The 21,009-nt window shown below is 40.6% G+C and overlaps 1 protein-coding gene and 2 long non-coding RNA genes across 3 annotated transcripts; 1 reads left to right on the forward strand and 2 right to left on the reverse strand.

Moving 5' to 3' along the window:
• Positions 1 to 804: 804 nt before the first annotated feature.
• Positions 805 to 3,638, reverse strand: LOC136182423 (uncharacterized). The gene is made up of 2 exons (XR_010668685.1): positions 1,992 to 3,638; positions 805 to 1,275 (listed from the first exon to the last, which is right to left on the reverse strand). It is a non-coding gene; the product is annotated as an uncharacterized lncRNA (long non-coding RNA).
• A 1,029-nt stretch (positions 3,639 to 4,667) lies between these two features.
• LOC136182440 (uncharacterized) lies at positions 4,668 to 9,701 on the forward strand. The gene is made up of 3 exons (XR_010668698.1): positions 4,668 to 5,728; positions 6,604 to 6,815; positions 9,218 to 9,701. It is a non-coding gene; the product is annotated as an uncharacterized lncRNA (long non-coding RNA).
• A 5,700-nt stretch (positions 9,702 to 15,401) lies between these two features.
• dlb (deltaB) lies at positions 15,402 to 20,356 on the reverse strand. Its single transcript, XM_020629296.3, has 7 exons — positions 20,125 to 20,356; positions 19,796 to 20,035; positions 19,502 to 19,559; positions 19,144 to 19,401; positions 17,772 to 18,133; positions 17,042 to 17,258; positions 15,402 to 16,937 (listed from the first exon to the last, which is right to left on the reverse strand). Exons 1-7 carry the CDS (start codon positions 20,173 to 20,175, stop codon positions 16,219 to 16,221), a joined length of 1,905 nt encoding a protein of 634 aa, XP_020484952.1. The 5' UTR covers positions 20,176 to 20,356; the 3' UTR covers positions 15,402 to 16,218.
• Positions 20,357 to 21,009: the final 653 nt, after the last annotated feature.

The raw sequence follows: 21,009 nt of genomic DNA on the forward strand, positions 1-21,009 counted from the left end.
CTTTTGAAAATATATAATTGAAACAAAATGTCATACTCTTCGGCATACAGGGAAGTTTTATCCCTTTTTTTCCAATTTGCCTGCATTAACAATTAAAATGTTTAAAAAATCTCACAAATAACTGATTATAATAGTTGTAGATGTTGCACACTATGATGAAAGGCCTATTAAACCCCAAAAATATCATTCTAACATGTAATATACAAATAGGCCTACATTTGTCTTTTTTTCCTGGTTTAATGTCCCAAATTAATTGATTTTTATAAAGGCCTATTATAGCCATTATAATTGCTGCGACTGTTACTACTGCTTTTTTTCCTGTAGATTTGTTACAGTGAATTGGTTTGTGCAGAATTATGTTACATAAACTGAAAGGCTACAATGTAATTTATATCCTGAGCTAGTTCTTGTTAAATAAATGTATGAGTTCGGGGTACTAAACACATGTCGTTGTGTTCATGATGCACTAGGCAATCATTCATTTGCATAAGGGTTTGGATATTTGATTTTGAAATATCAATATACAGCATTCATTATATTAGAATCACACCGAGTTAGTAAGACGCAGGATTCGAGCCACAGATCTTAGCATGTATTTCACACCTTTTCTGATAATTTACCTCGACTCATGCGCGCCGGCCTGCGCGCAAACAGGTGTCGGAAATCAAGGCAGAAAATGAACTCTTCTAGACGCATGCACACAATCAAGAGTATTAATCAAAACACAATGGCAGAAGAATGTGCAATATATTAATAATAATAAAAAAAACCCTATGCTCAATAAAATATAGAAATGGTAAACGGACATGAGCTTATATAGCTTTTTGGTCTCAGCTCTCAATCTCGGTACTCAATATCGGACTTACCCAACCTCACCCATTCATGCAGTAACTGTGACTCTCCCATTCACGCTCATTCACTCGGGCGATGCCGGGTTAGGTGTCTTGCCCAACGACACAGCGAGGTTTGGCCGCAGGAGGTGGGGCTCGAACTCTCAACCTTGCGATTGAGGGCCGAACACCCTGCCAGTTGTGCCACATTCGCCCCGGCATTTGATATTATGTCAACCTTATATTTATACCTTTTAATTTATACTTTTACTTTTACGATTTGCACTTTTAAGGGCTGAGAGATTGTTTCCGTTTCTGTGGAGCGCTCTCTCGTTTCCGTAATCTGCCTCTCGTCTCTTCCTGGTCTGGTGTTCTCCTTGCCGTCTTTGCGTTTCTCTCGTTGCTTTGTTTTTGACCCTTGGCCGCTGATTGGACAATCAACAAACTGTAAATCAAATACAACAAAGATAAACAGGTGCCGAAAATCTGTCATATGTCACACCAAGGCAGAAAGTGAACTCTTCTAAAAGCATGCACACAACCAAGAGTATTAATCAAAACACAAGGGCAGAAGAATGTGCAATATATTAATATAAAATAAAATATAGAAATGGTAAGCAGACATGAGCTTATATAGCTTTGTGGTCTCAGCACTCAATGTCTGACTTACCCAACCTCACTCATTCATGCAGTAATTGTGTTTTCCCATTCACGCGCATTCACTCGGGCGATGCCGGGTTAAGTGTCTTGCCCAAGAACACAGCGAGGTTTGGCCGAGGTGGGACTCGAACTCTCAACCTTGCGATTGAGGGCCGAACGCCCTGCCAGTTGTGCCACATTCGCCCCGGCATTCGATAATATGTCAAACTTATATTTATATCTTTTAATTTATACTTTTACGTTTCGTTTTTTTTTACGTTAAAACGCAAACATTTACATTTAAAGTCGCCAGAAAAAGCATATGTAGATTTAAAAAGACACTTCAGCTGTGAACAAATGCAAATAACCTCAGCATTCATTAGAAATAACTGGTTTTACGTTTCTATGGAAACAGCGATACATAGAGCTAGCATGGCCACAGTTACATTCTAGTTAGCGTTAGGCTACAGCTAACAACAAGACAGAAGTATAGCTTACTTCAAAGTGAAAACGCTTACTTACGATATTAATTCAGCTCGTTCAGACAGTACTCTTCATCCTCCTCATATCTCCCATATGTATCTCCCACAATATCCACTACGTTAGCAGCATCTTCATCGCATGAATGAGCATCAACATCCTCTCCCTCTGTTAACAACAGCCCAGCAGGACTAAAGGGATCCATCGTCCTTTAATTTAAAGAAAGCATTTATTGTGTTTCACAGAATCTACTGGACACTTGTTGTTAGTCATTGACAACATTTAAGGGTAGCATTGTGTTCATGTTGTCCCGGAAATCAGATTAGGGTCTGACCGGACAGGAGACCTCCACCAATCAAATCATAGCGCACGAAAACATCAGAGTTCATGTTCTCACATGATGAGAAAATGTGCAGGAGACACAAAATGACCACAACAATTATTTTCATTTATTTATTAGCACACATATAAGAATACATCGAAATAGGATTAACAGCTCTCAAGAACTGCCATCAATGTTGTGCTTTGTCTCTGGTCACTTCCTGTCAGCACCTGTGTGTCCAATCAGACTCAAAGCTGATCGTTTGCTCTTACTCACATTGTTCCCTTTTTTCTAGATCCTTACTTGTGTTGTATTTACTCTCTGATGTACGACGCTTTGGATAAAAGCGTCTGCTAAGTGAATTGTAGAATTGTAGAATTGTAGAAGAAGCCAACAAGCTTATACAAGGGACCTGACCTCTTAAGAGACAAATAAATCAACTAAATCGAATTACACAATTTCAAAAGAAAATTAAGTATAAACACACCTCTACATACACACACACTTAGACACATACATACAATAGAAAGACTGAGAATGTTAACCCTCTATCAGCTAAATGAGATTTAAATGTAAATGTTTGCGTTTTAATATAAAAGTATAAATTAAAAGGGTAGATGATAAATATAAAGTCGACAGAATGCCGGGGCCAAACCTCGCTGTGTCCTTGGGCCAGACACCTAACCCGGCATCGCCCAAATGAATGAGTATGAATGGGAGAGTCCCAATCACTGAATGAATGGGTGAGGTTGGGGAAGTGTGACACCAAGAACCGAGATCGAGAACTGAGAATCATGAACCATATAAGCTCATGTCCACTAACCATTTTGATATTTTATTGAGTGTAACAGGGTTAGAATGAACCTCTTTTGAATTTCTACAAAATGAATGTGTCTGTCATATTTATGTTACTTTGTTGCCGCCTGGTGGTCTAATAGCGCAACTGTAGGGCTCCTAGCTGGCCACCGTACGTACCTCAGCAAAGGAATGTCTCCTGAGCTGAAGGTGGGTGTGTGTGTTTAGTGCTGCGACCAACATGTCTCTGTTTAATGTTTTAAAACTGTTCCAAAAACTTTAGGTAACATGTATTTTGTTCATTAACCCATTTAGAATGTAATGTTAGAGTTTCGGACATTTATGTGTTGAAATGTTTATTTTATTTTATGAGTTTCAGTTTGTTTACATGCCGAGCTAATGCTAGTTAGCTTACCAGTTAACACGTGTGCGTGTTTTTGTGTTATACAAATGTGAGTCCTTGCAGTTGCATATCAATGCTGATTGTGTGTGTTTGATTATACACCAGGTAGGCACGGTTAAATTAGTTTTACATAAAAAGTGAACTGTGGATTCATGTTGTTTGTGTTCATTGTAAAAAGCTATAAAATGCGTCCAGAGAAACAAGTCTATCCATTTGGCTCAACAACACCACTCCATGTAAGAGGGATTTTTTCTGCTGATTTGAAATCAAGTGAGGATTCAAAAACTGTCACAAGTGATCAAAGAAGCACGAATATGTGTGCTGGGGAGAAAGACTGCTGTTAAGTTGGGACTACTTCATATTGGCTCTATCGAACAGGTGTACGCTGTCGAACCAAAAGATACAGTAGTTTTTACAGCTGAGCTACAGGAGAAATACAAAGACTGTTTTCAAGGTTTAGGCAAACTTAAGGATTTCCAGCTGGAGCTGCACGTGGATAACAGTGTAAAGCCAGTAGCCCAGCCGGTTTGCAGAAAAAATTCAGTTTACGAAAACAAGTGGATGAGAAACTCAAAACAACTTGAGAAGATGGATGTCATTGAAAGAGTGAGCGGACCAACACCATGGGTGTCTCCGCTAGTTGTGGTTCACGGTAAGAAAGAGCCGAGATTGTGTGTCGACACGCGCAGAGCAAATGAGGCTATAGTGCGAGAGAGGCACCCTATCCCCATCATAGATGAGATACTGGAGGACATGACAGGTGCCACAGTGTTTTCAAAGTTGGATCTCATATTGGCCTCGGGCAAATGAAGTTGAAAGACAGAATAGGACACTCTGTTAAGCCATACGCACAGCTCATGCTGAAGGCAGGGACTGGCGCAGTGAGTTCGATGTTTTCCTTATGGCTTACCGCAGCACCCCCCACTGTGTCACAGGACGCAGTCCAGCAGAGCTCTTATTCCATCGCCAGATCATAACCAAGCTTCCTGAACTGTTGATGGACTGCCAGCAGCCCCCTGCAAGCCAGGATGCTGTTGTTCGCAGGACTGATGCTGCAAGGAAGGAGAAGGGACGTGTAGATGCGTACAGAGTTAGAAGAGCAAAAGATGGCACTGTGAAGCAGGGCGACAAAGTCCTGCTCCGTCAACAAAAACGAAACAAACTTTCTACACCATTCAAACCAGACCCCTACACTGTTGTGAACCGAAAAAGGATGCACAGTTATTCTTGAAAAAGATGGCAAGGAGATGATACGTCATGTGTCACTGGTGAAGCGGTGGGTCCAACCTGAATTAGAGACAGTTGTGTCAATCTGTGTGGCCCGATAGAGGCACAGCACCAGTTGAAACTGCTCAACAGGACATTAGACCTCAGAGAGCAAAGAGAGTGCCAACTCATCTTGTGGACTATCATTTAGATAGACATTGCCATAATGGGGCAGAATAATCCCCGGCATTTGTCTTAATGGCAGGGTAGTCCACCCCTCGCCATTCAGGTTATGTTCTGGTTTAAAAGCAAAAGTGAAGAGAAAACATGAGAGTTTATTTAAATTGAAATGTAGTTATCATTATCTAGAAGGAAATGCTCCAGATGTGTTTCTGGGTATACATTTATCTTGTTACATTTCTATTTGAGCCCAGCTTTATGTTAACTATGCAGTTGCACTGAATATTAATATATACAGGGCACAGTAAGTGAATACTCAGAAAAATTTTCAGAGATGGGAAGTTTAATTTGTTACTTCAGGATTTATATGTTTTTATCAACAACAGGAATAGTGAATTGAGTACCTGAGTAATTAAGTTTTGTTTATGTAGTTGTGATGTAAGTCATCATCCAAGAAGGGGAGGGATGTAGTGTACGTCACATGTGGCGTTATACGTGATGACGTGGTAAGTGCCTAACCTGTATGTTACCGGAAGCAGGTGTAATAAAGCAGCATGAAAACGGTCCAGTATCGTTGGTGTTAATATGGTAAGAAACACTACAATAGGATATACAAATAGATAGATAGAGACCATAGACAGATAGATACATGCTCATTCTTGAGCCGGCAAAGGAACAGAGAGAGGAACACCTGCGTGTCAAGGCCAGTCTGACGTCGGTGCCCACTGATCCACAGCATCCACAAGAGCTGAGAAGGAGGCAGTGTCAGACAAACACGCACTGCAAGGAAAATATGACCATTGTATCCTGCAAGGGGTGCAAGCGCCCTGTGAGTGGGAAGTGCACCGCAAAGGTTGAGCACTTTTGCCGCAGGTATGTGCATTACGTGCCGCGGTGCTGTCCAAGGTGCTGAGCGTTCATTTGTTCATCTGTTTGTTTGTTCGCCGCTGCATCTGTTATGGAGTTCTGCAGTTATTTTTGTAGGCTATATAGTTTGTCATGGCCATAGATAGCCGTGTTTTTGTTGTTGTTGTTGTTGTTTTTGGCGCGAGTGTGTTGTTCAATGATTTCTTCTATGTCGGGGAAACAAACCCAGTTGCAGAGAGGAGGAGGAGCATCGGTGTTTATCTCTTTATCTCTCTCTTATCTCTTTTTGCAGTGTTTTTATTAAAATGCGTAGCCTAATATATCCAACAATAAAATAGACTAAAAGTTAGGTATGTTTCATTTTTGTAGAATGTGTTTTAACAACGGGAGACGTGGAGCAGCAGAAAAAAACGGCGCACTAAAAAAGCCGACAGATATTGTAAATTGACATGCAATATTTCAAAGGTTACCGATCCTGCCTTATGCTGGTAGCCTATTTCGTTTGTAGATAAAAGTAAGTTGTATTTAACTTCATCAAAAAAAATGCATTATTTGTGTGCTTCTGAGCACAAACAATTACATTTGCATATGCCGTCTGAAAGACGGCTGCAGTGCTTGGAGGGGGGTCTAAAATGTTGGTGGTCCTAGTGTTAAAGCTTATTATAATGAATTCACAAATGTCTGCCAGTACAATTTGGAGAGGTGGAAAAGGTTTTATTACAGTAATCTCTTTTATTAAGAGAGGCATTTTAAGTTTGTTCAGAGTAAATGAAGTTTATTACGTGAACCTAATGCTGTTTATCTCACATTGGTTTAAACAAAGTTAGTAGCCTATCTAATTAAGGTAGATGACTGACAACCTCAATAATTACATTTTTCAGGCATCAGCAAGGACCGTGTCTCCCGGGTTGCACAATAATATGCCAAGACTGCTGAGGCATGTCCAGAGAGAAGAGGTGGTGCGCGAAAGATAGAGGACAACGAAGGGAGAAGAGAAAATATCATTCAGCACTTACAGTCCTTCACATGCCGTGCCAGCCATTATGGGCGGAGGGGAGCCCCAGGCCGCAAGTATCTTCCAAGTGACTTAAATGTGCGCAAAATTCATGAGCTCTTTGAAGCTCTAAACCATGCTCATGTCAGTTACTCCCTCTATTACTCTGTGTTTGCCAGTGATTTTAATCTTGGCTTTGCCATCCAGCTACTGATGCATGCTCTGTTTGTGCCAAGCACAAGGTCAGGATTAAAGATCCAGACTTGACAGAGAGAGAAAAGCAGATTGAAACCGCTACATTAATTTTGCATCGTCGCAGAGCTCGTGTGTTCTATGACCTCCTAGGTAGGGTCACTAAAAAATTGTTTTACTTTGTGTTTTGATATGATGCAAAACCTGATCCTTCCTAAAACACCAATTGGCTTACAGGCTTATTACTCTCGCCAGTTATACATGTAACTGTTGTTCGACACCATGGAGAGAACAGTCATCAAACAAAAGATGTCCATCTTTACGTATGGCAGGAAAATGAAAATAGTAAGGACAGCAATATGATTGCATCTGCGCTAAGTGACTGCTTGAAGGTTCGCCTTGAGGGGGAAATCCGTCGCTCCTGGGCACTTCGCCTTTTTAGTGACTCTTGTTATGGACAAAACAAGAATATGAACATGGTATCCATGCTCATGGAACTTCGCCAGTTTTTCTCCAATCTTGCCATTGAGTACACATTCCCAGTAAGGGGACATAGTTATCTCCCGGCTGACCGTGTCTTTGGGAGGATTGAGCAGAAGATTCGGAAAATAGACACAATCTTACTACCTCACGAGTACCATTCACTACTGCAGACATTTGTAAATGTGTACATCTATGGCACAAATTGGGAGGCATTTGATTATCGATCTGCTACTAAGTAGTGTGTGAAGGCTCAGAGAAGCTTTAAAATAAGTGAAGCGCGCATGCTTGAACTGAGTACCAACAAGATTAGATTCAAAACAGCTTACAATGGGGAATACTGTTTCCATAGTGCCCTGAAACGGGGCAAGCTGTGGGCTGACCTGAAACCTGCCATACTCCCTAAGCAAACCACTGTCAAGGATGCAAAGAAGCGTGATGTGTTGGCACTTTTGACAGAAATGTGTGTGTCTGATGAGGTGCGGGCGTTTTATAATGATGCATTGTCTGAGGTTAATGACAATGTATGCCAGGGTGATGTAGAGCCAGAGTAAATTTCTCAGAGTTTGAGGGTGGTGTGGTGAATTACATTTAAAAAAAAATTGTAGTGGCAGGTGGTGTTTACAGTTTTCTTGACTTGGAAAGTCATGTTCCTCAGGACTTCCTATGTTCATCTTCAGGTCAGTTGCTGATGTAAAAAGCAAACATTACTGGCCCACTCACTCTGAATGACTTTATTGTATGTATTGTAAACAGTGTTTCTTTTAAATGGTTACCTTTTGCCATACTTTTAATGGTTGCTGTGACAGAATGACCCATTACTATGGTTGAGTATGAGCCTGGCTCTTTGGCATTGTGGTCAAGTGGCACGTTTAGTACTCTGGAGACCAGAGGCCGCCAGAGTACCACCCTTGCCCTTTTCTACAAAGGTTTGTAGCGAAGGGCAAGGTTGGCCTCGAACCATAGACTGTAAATATTACTGGACGAACCCTGACCCGTCTGTTACATAGGCAGAAAATGAGTCCAATCGACGGCCGCATCCATATTGGATTTGCAGTCTCAACCTAACTTCAGATCAACCTAGCCACAGCAGTAAGGCGGGACCGGCGGGACTTAACTCCGCCCATTCAGCTCGACGTTAGCAGTCCACTTGACAACATAGCTAACAGCTAGGCTGCTATCATCCCCTATTCCTGCTCGTCCTGAGAAAACTCTATAAACAGCAAGTTAACATTTAACTTTTCTACAACACAGTTAAAACTAATTATATTCAACCCAAATATTTAATTAAAGTCTTAGAACTACACTTTGTTAAATATACAACTATGTTTATTAGTTATTTGTCAGAGCAGTTAGACTTTGTCAGTGTTAGCAGAGCAATACATTAACAAAGTTTTATCCATAGACTGTAAATAAATATGAGACATCCAGAAGAAATCAATATTACAAAGCATACAGTTCATGTTACTGTTCTGACAAAAAGAGGAATGTCTGTGTCTTATATTTACTGATGTCAACAGCGATGACGGTGAACATGACAATTGAAAAATAATTATTTAGTATTTATTATAAGATATTTGTTTTCTATTGAACCCTGTGAAGTCATGAAGTCTGTGGACAGTGTCAGCTTCACACCAACAACTTTAAGTATTAGAAAAAATAGTGTTTAAAACTGGCATCTATTATGATGAGCTGCAGCTACCTTGTTCAATATTATTCCTGCAGATGTGGCTCATAACAAAAAAACAGCCTGAGCTGTCACATGTAGTTAACTGTACATTTTGTCTTGTCTGAGGTATTAATTGAACACCTTTGTATTTCTCCTATAGACACAGTGTGGATTATTGGTGACTGGTCCGTCGAGGTGCCCAGAGAGCTGCAGAGACAGAGGAAGAAACCTGAGCCTCAACATCTGCATTTGTTGGTTCTTCTGGGGTGGACTTCGGTTGCTTCTCTTCAACAACTCCCTGCGAGGGAGGTCTCCCCCGGATGGCCTGAGTGATGTCACCCACAGGCTGAGAGCTGAGGCGTGTTTTAAGCCTCTTGACAAACCGTTACACCGCACCCGCCTGTCAAGCTGGTCAGCTACACGCCTTATTGTGAATAACTCTTATTCTTCATCAAATCAAAACTGATGAGTCATCAAAACATTCCCCCCCGTACAGTGTGTGTCCATCGAGACATGAGCTAATCACACCTATTTGTTTGTTTTGTACCAAGCTGTAAACATGTTCATCTCTGCTGTAAAAACAGATTTTTTTTAATGTTGTTTTTCAGATTAAATGAATATTTCTATATAAATGCACTCCTTTATGTCTACTTATGTGTATACATTTCAGATTTGAAATGACAAGACTAAAATGTGCATTAATGCTCAACTCAATAGCTAAGGGAAGGAAGTCTACTTTTACACAACTTCTTATTCTTTTGACATTTTTTTTAACCAAATACTAATGTAGTTCATTTCTGAAAATGGAATGGAACAGAGTCATTACAAAAATATGACCTTAAACACAGTCCCACTCTTAAATCAAGATACACCGAGAGTAAATAAGATCAATAACTTGTGAATAAAAACAGTTAAAATGATTTAGAAATGTAGTCTTCCCTGATCAACTTCACATAATATCAACTTCTCCCATCTAAACTGGACAAAGGGTTTTAAAATGGGAAGAAAATAGTTTGATTGCAAGTTGTTTGGAGGAGATCTATTTTTATTTGAACAGCTGAAGCATGAATACAGCCTTCTAAGGTGCAAACCCTCCTCCTTCTTCTGAAGCTTGTGGAGCTCCTTCATGTACTGCTGTCTTATCTGCTGGCCATCTTCTCTCAGCAAAACTTTGACTGTTGAAAAGTCATTCAGAAGAAGCTTGAGCATGTGACATGGATCCAGGAGAACATGGACTTTTAGTGAGGGGTCTTCAGGATGACAAAGAAAGAGAGAAAATATCAGTTATTCATTAAATCATTTTGTTTGTTCTCATCTATTTTTCTGTATGTGTGTGTAAGAGTACATTTATAAATTCAACAGTGTACTACCCAGACAACAAAGGTACAGTATTCAGGTAATCAACATCTATTCAAAGTTAAGAAGATAAACATTATTGTAATCATTCTATTTTCAGCTCTCTCACTCACACAATGATATTCCACATCAAATTGTCTCAGATTTTGTGTGAGGAAAAATTAAGCAGTTTATTGTGGATAGTACTTCATCTTAACATGGAACAAATACAACCTGAATTATTTAAATCATTAACAGGTCCCAACACTCTGTTCTTCAGTACAGAACATACAGTAACTCATTTATTATTAACATGAGCTCAGTACATGGCTGTATTCTTCAAACTATTTGTTATACTTTATATCTATGTGCTTTATATCTTATTTTTGTTCCATATGTTATTTATATTTTATATTTCTACAGCTATATTCTGTGTATGAGTTCAGTGAAAATTAATATGGTTATTAATATAGTTCTTAATGGTTACAGATGCTCTTACAAAGTGATTTCTTTTTTTTTAATTTCTTAACAGTTTGTACAAATCTTAAGACACTACATCAACCATGTAACATTAATCTCATCCTCTATAACATACACAGCACATTAGGTTCAGTTCAGTTTATGTTACTGACAGATAATTACTACACAAAGTTTGTTTTTTAATGTCCACATTTAGGTGGAGTATAACATTCACCATAACGTCAGATAACCATATTTACAGTCTGTGGTTAACCACCGAGCTGAACCTTTAGCTTCTAACATCACACAAACTCACTATTTTCAACAACAACATCTTAACAACAAACATTTCTAAACCATTGACCGTAATTAATGTAAATAATGTAAATAATGTAAATAATGGGCTACACTGAGTACAGTTAGCCGACTGGTTTACAAGCTAACGCTAAACAAGCTAAAGGTCCGTAAATATAAATACCGACACATGAGTATGCAGTAAATATAACACTACTATATCACTTACCGAAGAAAACTGAAGCATCAACTTGTTGGATGGTCTGTTAACTGCACAGCAAGCCATGTATGTTGTCAGATATGTGTTAAACAAACTCTCCAAACGAAGTAAGAAAGAGGAGAAATCAGACGGATCAAGCTGTTAGCCTCCTGACCTGCTGACCTGACAGACAGATGCAGCGCGCAGAGCTGTCAATCAAATCTGACACAACCTTTATATGGGCATAGCCGTTTTCCTTAATAGAATAAAATCCGATGAATTATAAAAAAAATCCCCCCCCCCCACAGTGTGAGGAGAAGGGGCCGTCAACTTATCAGATATATCTCGTTTTTTGAACCAGGCTGTAAACATGTTGATTCCTGTGGTAAAAGCGGGCTTTTTTGGCTGTGGGCTTATGGCACTTCCGGCGCTTCCGGCGCTTCTGCAGCCAGCCTCAAGCGGAACCTCGAGGAACTGCAGTTTTTTGTACTTCCGTATAGGCTTCATTTTTCGAGACCAGAGGTTCCCCTTTGCCTCGAACCCAGGACTCCAGAGCACTAGACGTGCCACTTTACCGCCATGCCAAAGAGCCAGACTCTTTGGTGTGGCAGTCAGAGCGCATACTCAACCGTAGTGACGGGTCACTCTGTCACAGATGCACATTGAATATTTTAACTTATTATTTATTCGATTTAGCATTTATTTGATTTATTTTATTATTTATTGTATTTTCAAATATGAGCTTTTGATATTGCAGGTCCACTGCATGTTCTTTTGTTTTAAAAAAGAAAAGAGAAAAATTGTAATGCCTGGATTTATAGCGTTTTGTAAAAAAATATAATAAACTTTGGTTTTATAATCAACAACATTGTTGTAAGATTTCACAATTATTGTTGAACATGTTTAGACTGAGCCAATAAACTGTTTTAACAGAATAAAATTAATATTTGTAAAAATATGTTGGTCTGGGTAGATAAATGTCATTTTTCTAAAAACAATTCAAATGGATTTATAGCGTTTTGGAAAAGAGCTCTTCAAATAAAAAAAAATGATGGTGTGCACGATCAGGAAATAATGATCAAAGGAAGATTGAAAAGCAAAACAAAAATTGTGTGTAAAAAAAATGGGACATCATTAAACCAAGTGAATGCATTAAAAAAACAATTATAGACATTTTTGGGCAGTTTTTCCAAAGTTTTTCAGAGTTTTGTTCTGTCCTGTATTTGGTTTGTGTTGTAGGTCCTATGAAAAGTGTATCCTCTTTTTGTTTCTTTGGGTCTTAAACATGGAAGAGCTTTGCCCCGCATACAGTTTCAATAATCTTTGTTAAAAATCTTCATCAGAATAGTTCATTTGAAATATTTTTTGTCTTCTTTTTTGAATGGTTTGCATGAGCAGAGCGGTCTCAGTTCATGTTTTTGCTCTGTTCTTCACTGTGCATGAAGTTTTTTTTTAAATCATTTTATTCTTTTATCTCTTTTGTTTTATGACCAAGCACTGGTGGAATAAAAGTATTTGCCTGAACTATGATCCTAAATCCTACCTTGTCATCTTTGAAACAGTTTTGCCAGGCTGGAAGAAACATTTTCTTGGTTTTCTTCTAGTAAACCTTTTTTAAATTGAAAATAAGTTAAATAAGTTAAAAAATATTAAGCTAAAGAAGGTGATCAAAACCGCTAACCAGGTGGATTTTTTTTGTTGTAATACTACTTTCAGCCACAAGAGGCTCTTCTCTGTTTCACAAAATAGTATGAATATTAGGCTATTGGACTTTAGAACAACTGCTTGGACACAAAAATGCAGCTTGGGCACAAGTTTTACATTTTCTCTGACAGTTTGAGGACAGTGAGATGAATTAAAATCATGATCAGAAGTTCAGCAAATAATACAATTGTTTGTTTTTTAGGGGGCGTTGAACTCGTAAACAACCACTAGCCTATACAAAGAAGTACCCCACTCTAGACCCCAATATAATGCCTGATGTAATCACATCTTAATTAATTCTATTGTTGTTCTGTAGATATAAAAAATAACGGTGTGCATGGTTTTCTATTATTCTTTTCCCTTCTGTCTTTCTTCGTTGGTGTTGTTTTTATGCATTGCCTATAGCCTAAAGCACTTTGGTCAGCTGAAGTTGTTTTAAACGTGCTAGATAAATAAACTTGACTTGACTAAATGTGTTTTTGTTGCTGTTCAAATTAATACCAGTAGACGGCGCCCTTACCATTCAAAATGCATTTTTGTTGATGCAAACTACATGAACGGTATCTCAGCAAACATACATTTTCAAAAAACTGTCCTCATTATGAGCAGATTTTAATTGAAAGCTGAAATGTAATTGCAGGTTTAAGTGTCTGAAATCACTTTCTCTTGAAAAAACTACAACAATACAGACACCAAAATTCTAACAGCCTACTTACCTTTCTTAAACACTTTACATCATGCATTTTACAACCCACATCACATCCGTTGTGGTTCATGCAAAGATTCTGCATTAATAACTCTGGCATGCTAGAAATTCCACATTTCATATGATATGAGATATTGTGTTTTGTGACAGTGGCAGATTGTAATAAAGGAGCAGCTTAGAGATTGATGCACTTCACCTGAGTAATTAGAGGCGGCTGATTCTCTCCACCTTCCATGTAATAATGAGAAAGACTTTCCCAACAATGTTCTGAGTGATAAGAAAATGACATTAAACATGGAACAATCAACAATAGCTTTATAGGACAACAAGTGTCCAGTAGATTCTGTGAAACACAATAAATGCTTTCTTTAAATTAAAGGACGATGGATCCCTTTAGTCCTGCTGGGCTGTTGTTAACAGAGGGAGAGGATGTTGATGCTCATTCATGCGATGAAGATGTTGCTAACGTAGTGGATATTGTGGGAGATACATATGGGAGATATGAGGAGGATGAAGAGTACTGTCTGAACGAGCTGAATTAATATCGTAAGTAAGCGTTTTCACTTTGAAGTAAGCTATACTTCTGTCTTGCTGTTAGCTGTAGCCTAACGCTAACTAGAATGTAACTGTGGCCATGCTAGCTCTATGTATCGCTGTTTCCATAGAAACGTAAAACCAGTTATTTCTAATGAATGCTGAGGTTATTTGCATTTGTTCACAGCTGAAGTGTTTTTTTAAATCTACATATGCTTTTTCTGGCGACTTTAAATGTAAATGTTTGCGTTTTAACGTAAAAAAAAACGAAACGTAAAAGTATAAATTAAAAGGTATAAATATAAGTTTGACATAATATCGAATGCCGGGGCGAATGTGGCACAACTGGTAGGGCGTTCGGCCCTCAATCGCAAGGTTGAGAGTTCGAGTCCCACCTCGGCCAAACTTCGCTGTGTCCTTGGGCAAGACACTTAACCCGGCATCGCCCGAGTGAATCCGCGTGAATGGGAAAACACAATTACTGCATGAATAAGTGAGGTTGGGTAAGTCAGACATTGAGTGCTGAGACCACGAAGCTATATAAGCTCATGTCTGCTTACCATTTCTATATTTTATTTTATATTAATATATTGCACATTCTTCTGCCCTTGTGTTTTGATTAATACTCTTGGTTGTGTGCATGCTTTTAGAAGAGTTCACTTTCTGCCTTGGTGTGACATATGACAGATTTCCGGCACCTGTTTATCTTTGTTGTATTTGATTTACAGTTTGTTGATTGTCCAATCAGCGGCCAAGGGTCAAAAACAAAGCAACGAGAGAAACGCAAAGACGGCAAGGAGTGAGATACTGCGGGTATTTAGTTGTTTCGGCAGTGTCCGTCCTGCAGCGTGTGTGTGTCGAGCGACTAGAGGAGACCCTGCGAGGGAAGTCGCAGATGATCGGGACAATTTGCTCACGAAGAGAAAGGAAGAAAAACAATCTCTCAGCCCTTAAAAGTGCAAATCTATGTGACCTAAAGACAGTTGACTCCCCCAAACACCTCTACCATCCCATATACAGTTAATAAGTTGGCACTACTTAAAGGGAGCTCACTCTCAAATAAGACCTTCATTGTGAGCGACTTTATCTCTATAAAGATACAGGATTCAGACGTTTTCATTCAGAATTGCATCAGAGCAAATCTTTATTGGAACACAAGCACAACATGATGATATTAAATAAATGAAACATAACACAAACTTTGGCATGAACCCAAAATGACAGGTGAAGGAGCAGTGGTGAATAAAGTATAAATATAAATGACAGTACTGGCTGACTTTGTGATAAAGCACTTTTTGTTTTCTTTATATCCCTGAACTGAATCTCTTTTGGATATTTCACGCAGCCTTCACCTATCAAAACATCATCGGTCGGTCTCATTCAGCATCATATAAATAAATCTCTTCATCTGTCACAATCAAAGTGGAGCCATAAACACAAGTTTTACAATAAATAAATAATATAAATAATAAAAAATGATGGTGCGCACAATCAGGAAATAATGATCAAAGGAAGATTGAAAAGCAAAACAAAAATTGTGTGTAAAAAAAATGGGACATCATTAAACCAAGTGAATGCATTAAAAAAACAATTAAAGACATTTTTGGGCAGTTTTTCCAAAGTTTTTCAGAGTTTTGTTCTGTCCTGTATTTGGTTTGTGTTGTAGGTCCTATGAAAAGTGTATCCTCTTTTTGTTTCTTTGGGTCTTAAACATGGAAGAGCTTTGCCCCGCATACAGTTTCAATAATCTTTGTTAAAAATCTTCATCAGAATAGTTCATTTGAAATATTTTTTGTCTTCTTTTTTGAATGGTTTGCATGAGCAGAGCGGTCTCAGTTCATGTTTTTTGCTCCGTTCTTCACTGTGCATGAAGAGAGAGGAGCATCAAGTGCTAATAATCTTCTACCTCCAGATCAGTGTTTCCTCTGTTTCATCTCAGTCCTGGTGCGGAGCCCAGCCCTGCTTCGTCCCTCCACATAAAGTCCTGACGCTCCCCCCGGACCAGACTGCTCTCCACCGGGTTGTGTCTGAACCCGGAGTGTGCTTCGGGGCACAGCGAGAGGCTGAGGCGAGCAGTGCTGTTGCTGATCTTGAACATGCCGTTTGGAACGAGGAACGCGTCTCTTTCGTTTCCTCCCAGGTTGTTCACCGTCTCAAAGTCGTTGAAGACCGCAGTTTCACTAAGCTGCTTCCTCCCCCCCTGCAGCCTCCTCCTCCTCCTCAGAAAGATGATACCTGCCACCAGAACCAGCACCAGGATGGAGAGGACACAGGAGACAGTGAGTGTGGCAGATGAGGGCTGGGAGGTTTGAAGTAGAGCTGGTTTGAAGCTGGGCTGCAGAGTAAACTCACAGCTGGGACCCATAAAGCCTTTTGGACACTGGCACACAGGCCCGGTGAAGTGGGTGAAGCAGGTGCCACCGTTCTGGCAGGGACGAGCCCCACAGGCGTCCGAGCGCACGCTGCAGTTCTTGCCGGTGTAGCCGAGGGTGCAGGAACAGGTGTAGTCGTTCACACCATCCTGGCAAGTTCCTGCGTTCTGGCACGGGGTGGATGCACAGTCGTCGATGTTCACCTGACAGTTGGCGCCGGTGAAGCCGGCCTGGCAGCGACACAGAACACTCTGGCCGAGATCCAAACATTCGCCTCCTGCAGAGAGAAAAACTCAGGTCAGCATCAAAGAGATCAGGGAGGACTATTTGTTAAAAGAGGGACAAAGTGTCACCGGAGTGACGATGAGGCCTCTGACTCACCGTTCAGACACGGCCTGTTGCTGCAGCGGTCCAGCTTCTTCTCACAGTTGGAGCCAGTGTAACTGGGGGGGCAGCGGCAGGTGTAGCCTCCGGTCATTGTCTCCACACAGGTGCCGCCGTTGAAGCAGGGACCATCTGCGCATGTCATGGCGATGATCTCACAGTTTTTACCGTAGAATCCCTGAGGACAGGTGCAGGAGTAGTCGTTCTCAAGGTCCTGAAGAGAGAGAGGAGCAAAAAAAAAGTCTGGTGTTAGGGAGGAAATATCCAAAGTAAAACATGGAAGATGGGATGAGAGAAAAAAGATGACATGCAGCTAACAGCCCGAGCCAGGACTGAACTCAGGCTGCTGCAGCATGACCCAGCAGTAGTACATACAGTGCAAACAAGATGAGCTTCTATTGAGCTCAAACAGGCTGCTTCCTTTTACAAATAACTTTATTAAACTATATCTAGCATTATTAAGATTGTGCACCAGTTCTAATGTAGATCACAATTGTGAGCTTTGGGGTCAGAGTGCCCCCTGCTGGACAAACTATATAATGATGTTTATTTCTAGATAATACAAAGCATGGTTATCTGCAAGTTTTCAAATATTGCCCAATACATCTATTATAATATACGATGAATGATGCATCATTTTGACTGTACAGGTTCTTTTGTGTGTAACATCAGGAGGGGATTTTGGCTTTATTGCAGCAGAATTATAAACAAAACATTGTATACTCACATTGCAGCTGCCTCCGTTCTTGCAGGGGTTGCTGTCACACTCGTTGGTCTCCAGCTCACAGTTGGTTCCTCCAAAGCCAGGCTTGCAGGTGCAGGTGTAGCTGCCCTGCCCGGTGTTGGTGCAGGTGGCCCCGTTGGCGCAGGGTTTGTGGTTGGTGCAGTAGTTGAGGTCCTGGTCACAGAAGAGGCCCCCCCAGCCCTCCTGACAGTTACACTGCCACGGCTGACTGCAGGTCCCGTGGAGGCAGCCCGGGTAGCGGACGCATTCCTTGCAGGAGGGGCCCTGCCAGCCCATGCGACACGTACAGCCCCCGGGGGCCTCGCAGTAACCGTGCTTCTCGCTGCAGTCCGCTGAGCAGATGGCTGCGGAGGAGAAGGGAGGGTGTGTGGTTACAATGGGCATGCCTTCAACACATATCACACACTCAAGCACACACACACAGGACCCCCCTCGTCTGACCCAGACCTGCTCCAGACTTCACTGTTAGTTAAGCATTAAGCCAAGCAGCTGGCAGGCACACTGCAGGAGGAAAACGCTTTCTTTTATCTTCAGGCACTAACACACACACACACACACACACACACACATCACCTTGAAAAATGAGTGTGTGTAATGGGGGGCCACAGCTCTTTCTCTCATTGTAATAGAAGAACAAAAGGCAGATGGAAAAGCACAGATGGACTTGATGAAGGAAAACAACACTAGAGAGGACATCACTCAGATTAATAAACTATTTGATGCTGTGAAAAGTTTTCCTGTTCAAAGTGTCTGTGCATGAGATCAAACTCAGGTTGAATTTAAAAATACTTAAAATAAATAAACAAATCCGAGTCTAAATTTTCTTTATGATTTCTATCACTTTTTTTTCTTAATCTGATGCAGGTTGTTCTTATGAGTCCTTAACTGGCTTTATGAAAGAATACTACGTTTGCAGTTATATTTGGTAATTCTACAGTTTTTCCTGGAAATGTATAATTTTTGACATATTGTCTGATTTGTTGTTATTAATGTTGGATTGTTTCATTTCTTCTCTTTTTTTTTGGTGCGACATAAATATGGCTCAGATTAGATATTGCTTTATTGTCTAAAAGTGTAGCTTTGCTCTGCTTCTTCACTGAATACATTTATTTCTAACTTATGATATTATAGAGGACATTAATTACCTGATGACAATTTTATATTGCACTGTAGACATTTTTGATGGTTGAGTCCATCCAAAACCTTTTTTTTTTGTAGAGAAGTTAACTCTCACTTGCTCCCTCCATAGGTTCATCACTGAACGGAAACTTTAGCACTAAAACAGAATTTAAGTGCCTCACACGATAGTCAATGGTTCTACTTAAGGTTATTGTTCATAGTAATCTATACTTACGTTCAGAGCAGTAGTTTCCCTTCCAGCCTTCCAGGCAGATTCGGTTCCCCTCCTCGTCGCAGGTGTAGTGTCCCAGCGTGTCGTCTCTCGGCCTGCAGTATTCTGCACAGCCGTCTCCAAAGTAGTATTCGTCACAAAAGACGTGGTAAGAGTAACGCAGCTCGCTCTGCTCGCCGAAGTGCACATCCTGGGACCAGTCCTCCCCGATGGCGAGTCTCCTCCGGGTTGCAAGGCGGCTCACCAGGTTGTTTTGGTTGTCTGCAGAGGGAAATGTAGTTTGTTAAACACCTTTCATCTGGCAAAGAAGCTCCGTGCGTCTTAAGGTTTAATCTAGAACAAAAAGGTTTAGACCACCTACCTGTGTATTCAGTTGGAGATTCAGCGTTCCAGGCTTCAATGATTAATGAAAATGTTCCCTGGATCAGAAAGAAAGACGCGTTTAGTCTCTGGTACATGTGATAATAGTGATGCACAAAGTCAATGCTGGTAGTTTTACGCACACTGATACAATGACTAGAAGGTGCCATACGTTTTTGAGCAATGGTGGTTGAAACTGACAAGATTTGTGCAATTGCTTTACTCGAAATCCAAATCTCTTTATTTTCAATCACTGCAACAAATCGTTTTTGTGTAAATACGAATGTCTTCATACCGGCCACTTGAAGTGAAATGGCACCCTGATGGGAGCGCTGCTGGATATCGACGTGTGATCGGCTCTGATCACGTTGGTGTGTCCGGTACCAAAAGTGCATGGAGGCTCAGCAGAGATCACATCCTCCGGGTGTTTTAGGCAAATCCTGAAAAATATGTGACAGTCCCTGTGTCTCCTGCAGATCCGCTGCGCCGAGTGGAAGGAATGAATCTTCAGCTCAAACACTCCGGAGGACAAAACCTGAAAAGACAGAGAACATGGATATCAGACCCGCTGTGCGTAAAAACAGTTTAAAGATTGTGTTTCAGGGCAAACAGAAGCCAACTCACCACATGCACCAAGGCCATAGCCAGGAGGTATCTCAGGTGTAGATGTGCCATTTTTCTTAGAGTTTGCTTTCCAGCTTTAAGTGAATGTCCGCATTCGTCGTGCGTAAAATATTCCCAAAAAATGTTGACAGAAGAGAAAAGTCAAAAAAGTTTCATCACTTAGGATCCCGTGCTCCTGTTATTGTCCCTTAAGTCCCCTTCTTCTCCCGATGGGGTTCTCTTCCGTCCTATAGTCCTCTTGTTTTGTTTCTGGTGCTTAAAGACGCGGAGGGGGATTTTATACCCTCTGATGCTGCGCGTCACAGGCCGAGAGGAGGAGTCGGAGCTGACCTCAGGGGAGCAAACTGACACAGAGCGCCTGTCTGGGGATTTACACTGCCCACATTACACCTGGTCTGTTTTCCTTAGAGGAATATGCATTAGAATCTGTGCAGGGTAGATATGTTTATATGAATCTAAACCAACCGGAAAAGTGGAAACAACTGTGGATGATAAAACTCAATTACCAAGAAAGGAGTGACACACCACCATCTCCAATATAGTCCAATCTGAAAGTTCAAGTGATGCCAAGATTGGATTATTATTTATTTTATAACAAGCAGTGTGGTGAAATGATAGAAATGATGAGTTAGCTATTAAAAACCTGATATTCAAAAGGTTTTAATGGTATAGGCCTTCAGGCTTTTGGATTGAGGTCCATGAGCGCGTGCCATGACAGACTCTTTCTACTTTTTCACAAACATGGACTTCAAAAACTTCAACCTTGGGGGCTGTGGATCATTGTTAAGAAAGTTTTATTCTTTTCTTATAGAGCTTTCCTGCATACTGAACAAAGATCAGAAGGAAGCGGGGAAGAATAGCAGCAGAACTTTTCTTTCTTTACAC

Source organism: Labrus bergylta, chromosome 14 (assembly GCF_963930695.1).
Source record: "Labrus bergylta chromosome 14, fLabBer1.1, whole genome shotgun sequence".
NCBI lineage: Eukaryota > Metazoa > Chordata > Actinopteri > Labriformes > Labridae > Labrus > Labrus bergylta.